Raw genomic sequence first — 11,445 nt, forward strand, 5'->3', positions numbered from 1 at the left:
TACACATAAAGGTACATAAAAATATTTTAAAGTTTATTAGTATAACTAAATTTTTATTTTTAGAATTTTTACCACATTATTTTTCAGTAAATATTTTATTTGTCCAAAGTATATAGAAATACATTAAAACATATCACAATACACTTAAAAAATTCATCAAGTACTATGAGGTTCCCATTCCAAAACCAAATATCCAAAATATAATAAAATATTATAATTAAGCTCATCATACATGTTAAGTAATTAAGTACAATAATTATTAATTTCAAGGTAAGATAATTTATAATTAGGTTCAATACATATGTTTAATATAATAATTAGATACAAGAATATAATAATATTAAATTTGGATAAATATTAACCTTTTCATTTAATAAATTTAAAACGATAAAAATGGATAACTATGTGTTCGGCTATATATATATTTGAATTCTCTTCTTCAATTCTCAAACCAACCGAGAGGGAAGAAAGAAACGGAAAGGAAAGAAGAAAAGAAGGGGAAAAGATGAAGAAAAATAGAAGAAAAATCTATAAATTTTTCCGAAAAATTCCAATAAATCACCAACTATTCACCTCATATCTTAAAGCAATATAGCACTGGAGGTGATGTAAAAGGATCGATCAAAAACAAGAAAATCAAACAAAGATATTCCGAGAAACGGCAACGAAATCTCTTTTCAAGCAAGGTAATCTACGATCATTTTTCTTATAGCTACACACCAAACTAGAGGTTGACTTGAACATAAAAGTTGTACCTCTTGTTGCATAGATAAGGTACATACCGTCCGTTGTCCCAAAATATTGCCGGAACTAACATTTTCGGAATACCGGAGTACCTTAGTTCTCCATAAGACGATATTTAATTCTGGTATTGACCGGATAGGAATTTGAAAATACTTTCAACAAAAGAATTAAAGATTTTACAAAGTTACATAAGCTGGAAAAAACCCGGCCGCGCGTGGCCGCCGGAAGGCCAGTCACGCGTCGGAACCGTCAGCGCGTGTACCTCACGCGCCACCGTATCGGCGTTTTTCCGGTGGCCGAACCTTCCTGGTGATTTTTCCGATTTTTTGGCCAACTTTCGTAATGTTTAGAGATATCTTCTAATTAATATGAATTTCGTAAACTTAAGTAAAATCAACCGGGTTAAATTCTGAACAGAAATAATCTGGAAATGATCAGCTATTTACTTAAAACTCTAACATATAAATATCATTTATAATATATTTTTAGGACTTGCTCCAGCAACTCAGATTACTAATCAAGCATAGACTGTAAGTTATCAGGTGAGGAAATTACAATTCATTCTTTTATTAAAGCCTTTGGCATTTGACTTGGAAATTTCAATAGCATTTATTTAATGTTCAAATATCATCCACAGTTCATTTCGATTACTGATATATTTTTCTTGCATATTTATGAATGGATTGATATATCGTTAATGAATGGAGTCATGGACAACAGATTTCGGTCCGGAAATTGAGTCCACTGGACAACGTGGCTTCGGGTCGGAAAATGAGTCCAATGAACAACGGGTTAAAAGTCTCGGGTATATGGTTCATCTGAACAACGCGCACCGAATATTTCGGTCCGGAGAATGGTTCACCCGGCTCGTAAAAAGTACTCAATTAGAGCCACCAATGTTAATTTATGAAATTTTCATTTATCTATTATTCCATTGCATAACATTCATAACATCTAAATTGTTATCCCTATTACTCCATGCATAGTTATAATGAAGCGCTATTTTAACTTATTTAAAAACTATATACTAATTTAAACTCACTAAGTCCTCAAAGACTTAACCCTCTGTTTCATTTCGTCTATTGTAATTTGCAGACACAGGAACCCCAGAATTGGAACATGAGGAAAATAACTGAAGCTGAAATAAGAGCATTTGAAAGTTGGGATGATATGTGTAGTGCCCAAAATCAGTACACGTAAATTCCATGCATTTATTTAATTATTAAATCATTTATTTAATTTTAAAATGAGTCTTAGTGGTGCATGATTTATTTAAATACATTATTTTAAATTATTCATGTTTATGTGATGCACGTTAAAATATTTTTCAAGTTTCATGTTTCAGGCGATTATTCGAGGCGGGATCGAGGAAAAGACCGGTGACGATATTTGAGAAATTCAAAAAGGATACTACAAGTAAATTCGTTCAACAACCGCCTACTATAGAATTATTACATAGTATTCTACCAACCGCCGAATGACAGAAAGATGCATATTTCGTATATGGTCTGTCAGTTTTTTGAAAAGAAAGGAGCTTAAAGTCTCAAAAGCAAAATAAACATAAAATGAGTATGGATAGGTACGATGACTGAAAGTGACATGTTGATTCAGTCGGACTAATGTACAAATGATTGTTGATAAGCAAATTCTACCGTTGGATATTTCCAATTATAAATATGCACTCATATCAAATGAAACCATCTGAACTCTCGTGCATATTTCAATATTTCCGTGCAAACTTTTGGCTTTCATATTTGAAGATGCTCATATAGCACACATGATAAGTGCAATTTTTGTACTTAATTTATACAAGAATCCATTTTGAATTATGTTAGTTTCGAATGGAATTATGTGTTTTTGGGTAGTTTTTATTGTCATTTCAGGAATTGAGAAAAAAGGTACATTAAGCCAACTGGATGCAAGAAAACAGAGCTGTGTGCGCGCACCGCACCACTTCACGCGCAGTAGAGTGCAAAGTGAAGCAGTACTCGGCCAGAAGTGCGCACGTGGCCACGCCACTTCACGCGCAACCGTGCACGCAGATGTGTAGAAGAACGCCAGAAGGAAGCGCGTTGCCACGCCACTTCACGCACAGGCGCGCGTGCCCAGACAGCCGAAGAATTCCAAAAAAACGAGTGCGGCCGCGCAAGAACACGCGCAATCGCGTGCAAGGTGCGTACAGGATGCAAATTTCGGAAATAAAAGGAGAAAAAAACCTAGAACACTAGAGGAGCCGTCTTTTTGGAGAGAAAAACGCACGAGAGAACAGAGCACATGCGTAAGACGATCTGGTGTGCGAAGATCGATCACGAAGACAAAGAACGACAAATCTGGGTACTGAGCCGCCACTTCTGATCTGTCATCTAATCTTTCGCTTATTTAATTTCTTGTGTTGCGATGTCTAAAATTTTGAACATGTCTTGTTTTTGTTTAGATTTCGTGATGAACTAATTTTCCATTCTAGAGGATGATGTAGCTTTGTGGATACGATGATTTGACATGGTTGTTTATATGATTAATTTTTTTTGGTTTAATTGTGTTTTTTTTGCTTTTATTTGACTGTAATTTACTGGCCATAAATTGTTGTTGTCTGATTGATTCTACAACTCGGGAGAGGGACTAGGATTATAGATCATTAGAGACACATCGTCGAATGTTTATATCGTTTGGAAGGTGTATGACTTTAGCGAGGCCTAGGTAAGATCATCGTTTGCGCTTATCATTTAAACTTAGATTCTTATTAGGAATGCTTGGATCCGAATCGAATGATACAATTTATTCGTCACTTGGAAAAGATAGAATAAAATAATTAAGTATTCTTGGCCATTAAATAATTGAAATTCATGAATATAAATTCAACTTGGAATAATTATCGTGGAAACTTAGTAAAATCATTCCTCTAGATATTTTCTCTCATTGATATTTTCTCGACTCGGTAATTAGATTTATATTTATTGGCGATTAATTCATTTTCAAGCAAACCAAACCTTTTATTGATTTTTCTAGATAAAGTCGTGACTATTATAATTACAAGCACTGATATATTTTTACATATACACTCCTCGTGGGAACGTTACTTTACTCACATATATTATAACTTGACAAACCGTGCGCTTGCGAGCGGAAAATAGGCAACAAGTTTTTTTCGCCGTTGCCGGGAGTGTCAAATTTGAATTTATATCAGTATTGTTACCAATTAGTCTAGATTTTAATTTAGAACTTTTTGTTTTATTTTATTTTATAATTACTAAGTTTTTCATTTTCCATGTTTGATAGTGCATGCGAAGATCGCAAAGTCCTGACTTGCTTATCTTTGATCCTGAGATCGAAAGAACTACACGGAGATTAAGAAAAACGAAAAGAGAAGAGATCCAAGCAATGGTTGAACGCAAAGAAGATGACAGACGTAACCCGCCAGAGGCTATACCTATCAGAGATCAATTTCGACCAGTGATCCACAGTCATTATTCTGGCATTGCTTGGGGGACTATAAACGCCAACAATTTCGAACTGAAACCTGCACTAATAAATATGGTTCAACAGAACCAATTTGTGGGAACTTCCACTTCTGATCCTCACGTTAATTTGAGGACTTTCTTGGAGATCACGAATACGGTAAAGATTAATAATTTTCCTGATGATATTATTAGATTGCGTTTGTGTCCGTTTTCTCTCAGGGACCAAGCAAGAGGATGACTCCAATAACTGCCTCTAGAGAGCATCAAGACATGGCAGGAGTTAGCAACGAAGTTTTTTGCTAAATATTTTCCTCCTGCGAAAGTCTGCACAGCTGAAGATCGAGATTAGCACTTTCAGCCAGACTGATTTTGAGTAGTTGTATGAGGCATGTGAAAGATATAAGGAGTTGCTGAGGCGGTACCCAAACCATGGTTTTGAAGACTAGGTACAAATCAAATTATTCTACAATGGTCTGAATGGGAAAAAAAGAAAAACAGTGGATGCAGCAGCTGGTGGCATGATCTTTGCCAAATCTCCTGATCAAGCTTATGACTTTCTTGAGCAGATGACTCTAAATAGCTACCAGTGGCCGTCTGAGAGGTCAGGAGTAAAGAAGACAACTGGAGTTTATGCTGTGGACCCTATTACGTCACTCACTGCCCAGGTATCTGCACTGACTACAGAGATAGCTGATATGAATAAGGTGAGCACATCAGAGAGTGAAGGTGCACCGATTGTTGTTGAAGAACTACATCTTCCTAAAGAAGCTCAGTACATCAAAAACAGGAATTTTGGTGGCTACGGAGGATATCGAGGTAACCCTCCCCCTAATACTTATCATCCTGGGTTGAGAAATCATGAGAATTTTTCATATGCAAATAATAAAAATGTGTTGAATCTTCCATCGGGGTTCAATGCATCAAAGGGGAAAGAAAGCCTTCATTTGAGGATTTGGCAGGGACGTTTGTTGCTGAATCTGATAAAAGGATGGCAAGGACTGAGTCTCTCCTTGACAGTATGGAAACTCACATAGGAAATATGGGGGCCACAATGAAACCTTTGGAGACACAAATTGGACAGTTGGCTACTGCATTAAGAGATCAGAATAGAGGTCATTTCCCAAGTAATACTGAAATTAACCCGAAGTAGCTGTGCAAGTCAGTTACTTTGAGAAGTGGAAAAGAACTTGACGTTGAGACATCCAAAACAAAAGTGGAAAAGGAGAAGACAGTTGAAGAAGGTGAGTCTGAGGATAGAAAAAAAACGAAAACTGAGGATTCCAAGAATGAAGTTGAAGTTGAACGACCTCCTATATTGAAGCCGACACTTCCATACCCTCAAAGGTTCAAGAAGAAGAATTTGGATGATCTGTTTGCAAAATTCATAGATATTTTCAAGAAGATTCACATCAACATACCATTTGCTGATACTTTGGAGCAAATGCCAAACTATGCGAAGTTCATTAAAGATGTGATGTCTAAGAAGAGGAAGCTGCAGGAGCATGAAATTGTGAAGCCGACCGAGGATTGTAGCGCCATTCTGCAAAAGAAGCTGTCACAAAATTTAAAAGACCCAGAGAGTTTTACTATTCCTTGCTTTATTGGAGGTTCTCAATGTAGTAGAGCTTTATGTGATTTAGGAATAAGTATTAATCTAATGCCATTTTCTATTTACATGGAATTGGATCTTGGAGAGTTTAAACCAACCACTATCACCTTACAGCTTGTAGACAGGAATCTCACGTATCCAAGTGGGATCGTCGAAGATGTACTGGTAAAAGTGGATAAATTTATTTTTCCTGTTGATTTTGTGATTTTAGATATGGAAGAAGATCATGAAGCTCTATTAATCTTTGGGAGACCTTTCCTGGAGACTGGAAAGGGCATTGATAGATGTGCATAAAGGTGAACTCACCTTGAGAGTTGGTGGAGAAGCAGTCATTTTTAATATCTATCACACCATGAAGGGATCAAATGAGGTAAGTATTTGTAAAAGCATTGATGTTATAGACTCATGTATGTCTCTTGATTGCGCAGGAGCTAGGGATCCTTTGGAGAGTTGTTTGATTGGTAATACTGGAACTGCTGATGAAAATGATTGGGAAGAGAAAGAGCAATTTGTGGATCTTGATGGATTGCAAAAAGGAAAAAAAAAAAGATGCACTGCTTGAGGAATTGGAGGTAAATGAGCAAACAGAGGTAGTACATCCTTCCCTTGATTTGAAAGAACTGCCAAGCCATCTTTGCTATGAATTCTTAGGTGAGAGGTCGATATATACGGTAATAATCTCTTCCTCCCTTACTTGTGATGAAAAAGATAAATTATTGAGAGTATTGAAGACATTTAAAACTGCATTAGGATGGTCGATTTCTAATATTAAGAGAATTAGCCCACTATTTGCATGCATAAAATTTTGATGGAGGAGTCGTATGCTCCTTATGTGGATCATCAAATGAGGTTGAATCCAGCAATGAAAGAAGTTGTAAAAAATGAGGTATTGAAATTTTTGAATGCTGGTGTGATTTATGCTATTTCTGATAGTAGTTGGGTGTCTCCTGTGCAAGTTGTACCTAAAAAGAGTGGAATAACTGTGGTAAAAATGAAATGATGAACTAATATGTACTCGTATTGTAACAGGCTAGCGAGTATGCATTGTCCATAGGAACTTGAACAATGCCACACGTCAAGATCATTTTCCAGTGCCTTTTATTGGTCAGATGCTCGATAGACTTGCTGGTTATTGTCATTATTGCTTTTTAGATGGTTATTCAGGTTATAACCAGATTGCTATAGCGCTAGAAGATCAGGAGAAAACTATTTTTATGTGTCCCTATGGCACGTTCGCTTTGAGGAGGATGCCTTTTTGGGCTATGCAATGCGCTTGCTACTTTTCAGAGGTGCATGATGGCCATATTTACCCGTCGGAGCATATTTTTAATCGGTACGCAAATTTTATCGAAACGGAGGACTTTTTGAAGGCTCGAGCGATATTTTTAAAAACGTACCTAAACGAATTATTTTTCGAGAGTATTATTGGGCTTGATGGGTTTATTTTAGTGCTTAATGGACCTAAAACCCTTTTAACCATTTAAATTCTAATTAAATGCCCATTAGTGTATTATTTTATGGCTTAAACATAATTAACTAAAGCCTAAACCTATTTTGCTACATGGCGGCCGCCCCCTTCTTTTCTCCAGTAGCTTTCTCACGTTATAACACCAGCAACCAGCAGCCACTCTTGATTGGTCCTTTGTTCTTCGAGAAAACTCCTCCCCCGCCTCTCCGGTTCACGTCCCGTGCGTAGTTCTTTGAGTTTTCAAGCGTTTAATCGCAAAGGCACGTTATGTATCTCTTTTTCTCTTCATTTACACCAATTATATGCTGATATATATGTACTTGCTTGAGGAATCCCTTAATCTATCATGTGGTTTCATTTGTGCAAAGTTCTGACATGAAAAATGCTTTATTTTGTTACAAACTCACGTTTCTTGATTTGGTGTAAGGGGGCTGCCGAGTTTTGTTGTCAGAGGCTGTTCACATGGAAAATGATGGTGTCATAAGGCTGGAGTTGAAGCTTTGTGAGTTTTAGGAGAGGGCAGATCGATATCTTTAGTCTTCGGGTGAAATTTCTGTGTCACAAAACTCGTCACCCTCTGTTATTTCAAATTCTGCGACTTATAGGTTGGTTTTCAATATGTTCAACACATGATTTGTAGCACTTTCTGTTATCTTTGATTCAATGCGAATTCGTAATTTTCAGATAAGAAACAAGGGAGATATGATTTTTTTCGTAAAACCGCACCAGCTGTGAAATTTATGTGTCACAAAACCCCGTCCTGTCAAAACATGGTAATAATCATGGCATGTATCATCGTATCAGTATATACGTGTTAAATTTCTTAATTTGAATTTCGTTCATTAGCTGTGACTTTCGTATCATCATGTCAGTCGATGGATCCATCTACGTGTAACCGTGGTACCCAGCGGCGAGGATCATCAACGACAGCATTACCCGCCCACTGAGTCCTGGCCTTACATGTCATCGTGTTAGTCACAACTAAATCACTTCCTTCAAAAACGTGTCATTATAATCACCACTTAAATAAAAACATGCATATACATAATTTTTCCTTTCAACCAAGCATGCAACGTATTTATCATATTTTCATAAAAATCATTTACATGATGCATAAATATTTAAATTATCATAAATTTGTGCTCAGGGCGCTGCCAGTATCCAAAATCTCACCTCGGGTTCAAAATGACCATTTTGCCCTGGAAATCCAAAAATTACCGTTTTACCCATGGACCTCTAAAATTGAACCGAAGCTTACCAAACCCCTTCAAATGTCACAAAACATAATTAAAAGTATTTCTTAGACGTAAACTCAAGCCTGTTTCAAACTTAATCGTTTCGTTTTAAAACTTGGACCGGAGTCCTGTTTTAACCCGAATCGAACCGAAACTTAACCAAATTTTTCCTAAATCGAACCTTGACTCAAACTTCCAGGACCAGCCTCTAATCCACTTATTTCAGACCACTTAGGACCTAGAAACAAGCTCCAAAGTTTGCTGGAATTCTCCATAGAGCACACAAATTTTCTAGCTTGAGCGGTTTAACGATAAAATCTCCCTCGTTTCTTATTAGAAAATTACAAATTTAATATCGAATCGAAGATAACAAAGAGTGCTACAAATCATATGTTAAACACATTTCTAGAAAACCAACCAATAAGTAGCAAAATTTGAAATAACAGAGGGTGACGGGTTTTGAGACACAGAAATTTCACAGCTTGAGCTACTTTACAAGAAAAATCGTATCTCCCTCGTTTCTTATCAAAAAATTACGAATTTGATATCAAATCGAAGATAACAAAGAGTGCTACAAATCATATGTTGAACGCAATTGGGCCCTTAATTATAATTTAGAAGGGGTTAAAATGATCTTTGAGTCCAATTAGCAATAAAACAAGCCCAACACGTCCAAAAATGCTCCCAAAAACTATTTTGTTTTGGTAAGTTTTTGAAAATATTGCCCGAACCCTCAAAAAGTCTCACGTTTCGATAAAATTTGTGTACCGATTAAAAATATGCTCCGACAGGTAAAAATACCCAACAAAACCCATTTCTTGAAAAATACATTTAAAACACCTTATATTAATTAATTAAAATTAATCATTCAATAAAAAAATATTTTTCTTGAATATCTCCGGTCTCCGTTCCTCGTTCGAGCGCGAAATGCAACTTAATTTCTTAATGCATGAAACTTTAATAAAACATGAATTAAAACACTTATTTATGCAATAAACATGCATTTAATACATTAAAACAATTTAATAAAAATACAAAAAAAAATTAAGAACTTGCATGCATGTGGTTCACGTGGACCTTAAGATTTTCGAGACGTTATAATCTATCTCTTTAAATTGAATTTCGTCCCCGAAATTTGTGGGGACCCGGACGCTAACTCATTCTTTTCAATCATCATTGGAATTAAGTGGATCAATTATATAATCTAGGTCGAAATTTTTTTTTAAAAGGCGAGCACAGCATACACAAGTGTTGAAAAGGGTACAACACATTATATTCTAATTTAATTAAAGTACAAGATCAAGTGCAATATCTTCAACAAGATCCAACGATACAAGTTTGTTCCAACTAAAGTCATACAACTAGTGTTTATTAGTCACAACTACATGTCTAGTAGTAAACAACAAGTTTTTCTTCCAATCAAGCCCGGATCACCACTCTAAGTTCACTCGTTCAAGCTCTTCTCGACCCTGATCTCGTCTCATTGTTTTCATGCACACATGCAAACACAACAACAGCCGGATAACTCCGGTAAAAAACATATTTCCCAGTATAAACAATGTATACATGCATTACATATAATCATATACAAAGCATATAACATTTACAAAAGCATCGTAATCTACAAAAACATAAATCAATACCAATCTGTAATTCAAACTCTTTAACTCTTACTCTTTGAATCGACTCTTATCTAATCTAGGGATCCCGGTTTGAATAAGAACGTAACAAGTCTCCCACCTACTCTCCTATTCGAGGTGGCTGTACATTCCTATTCCCTGACTTTGGTCCACTATATCGAGTCTCTACAATAGGAGTCGATCTTCTCCTAAGCGCATCGATATAAACCAAACGTCCAGTGACTTGGCATCTCTACCAAAGACTCTTTTACTATATCTATCGTCTAGTCCATGCTTTTCTATAATCTCAATAGAACAAGCATATACATTCAAAGAATTCAAATATATCAACACGATAACAAATAAGTATGTGGTTTTGGGAAACTAGAGTTATCTCTTACTCGAGTTATCAATCCCGGTTTAACATTAATTTATACCTTTCTGTTATCGGTGTTCAATTAGATGAAATCAAGCTCACTCTTGCTCGATAACCTTCCGTTCTTCAACGTATAAATTCTTAGAACCCGCGCTCGTTCTTCTATCGATTTCGATGTTGAGTTTTCAAGTTAAACACCGTCGATACCGATCTGGAATAACGTTTTCGAGATGTACAATATCGTTATACAACTCAAAGCAAGACATGGTATGATCAATACTCAATATAGCTAAATCTCAATGGCACAACGGCACAATCTCGAGATACTCGGCAACTCAACAACACTAGGCAATTATCAACAACTCTTAACATCAATAATCATAAACCATACTCCAAAATCTACACAAACTCATTCACCCATAACCTGGAAAAATGATAACAATATCATACATGATCCGTTCTTCAATCCGATTTCAATTCTATGATGACCATAAACTCAAGAACACATAATACCAATCATATCATGATTCCTCCAACATCTGAATTTCAAACCATGCTGAAAATTAACAAAACTTACATCTTTTTGAAGCCTTTGACGAGAGGAGCTCGGAACTAAACTCGGATCGAAAATCGGATGGCCGGATCTTGCACAATCAACTTTCTAAGATGTAAAGAAGTTTGAAGCTCTCTACCATAGAGCTCTCTCGATTCTTGCTGCTAAAGTCTGAAGGAGATGAAGATATGTGTCTATATTAGTTTGCATGGCAAGACATGTGGCTCATTCTTTATGTAGCACGTCTCGCGCATATGCGTGTCCAATACCAGCGCATATGCGCGAGACTCTCTGTCTCGACACTTTGCATTTCAGCTTCTCGCGTATATGCGCGCTCTGTCTTCGCGCATATGTGCGAGACCTTCTGTCTCGGCACTTTGCAT

General features: G+C 36.3%; 1 protein-coding gene across 1 annotated transcript; it reads left to right on the forward strand.

The window, feature by feature from the left end:
- The first annotated feature begins 4,122 nt into the window (after positions 1–4,122).
- LOC140988296 (uncharacterized) lies at positions 4,123–6,373 on the forward strand. The gene is made up of 6 exons (XM_073457328.1): positions 4,123–4,359; positions 4,422–4,493; positions 4,649–5,018; positions 5,129–5,314; positions 5,366–6,085; positions 6,240–6,373. Exons 1-6 carry the CDS (start codon positions 4,123–4,125, stop codon positions 6,371–6,373), a joined length of 1,719 nt encoding a protein of 572 aa, XP_073313429.1.
- The last annotated feature ends 5,072 nt before the right edge of the window (positions 6,374–11,445 follow it).

The sequence above is a fragment of the Primulina huaijiensis genome, chromosome 11, assembly GCF_012295235.1.
Source record: "Primulina huaijiensis isolate GDHJ02 chromosome 11, ASM1229523v2, whole genome shotgun sequence".
Classification (NCBI taxonomy): Eukaryota; Viridiplantae; Streptophyta; class Magnoliopsida; order Lamiales; family Gesneriaceae; genus Primulina; species Primulina huaijiensis.

What these genes read in the sequence shown, in the direction of transcription:
- LOC140988296 (XM_073457328.1), top strand. Translation starts at nt 4,123, where the DNA reads ATGGTTGAACGCAAAGAAGATGACAGACGTAACCCGCCAGAGGCTATA. An exon ending in TGGCTACGGAGGATATCGAG is followed by an intron (nt 5,019 to 5,128) that starts GTAACCCTCCCC and finishes AATGCATCAAAG; the next exon opens with GGGAAAGAAAGCCTTCATTT. An exon ending in ATTAAGAGATCAGAATAGAG is followed by an intron (nt 5,315 to 5,365) that starts GTCATTTCCCAA and finishes TGTGCAAGTCAG; the next exon opens with TTACTTTGAGAAGTGGAAAA.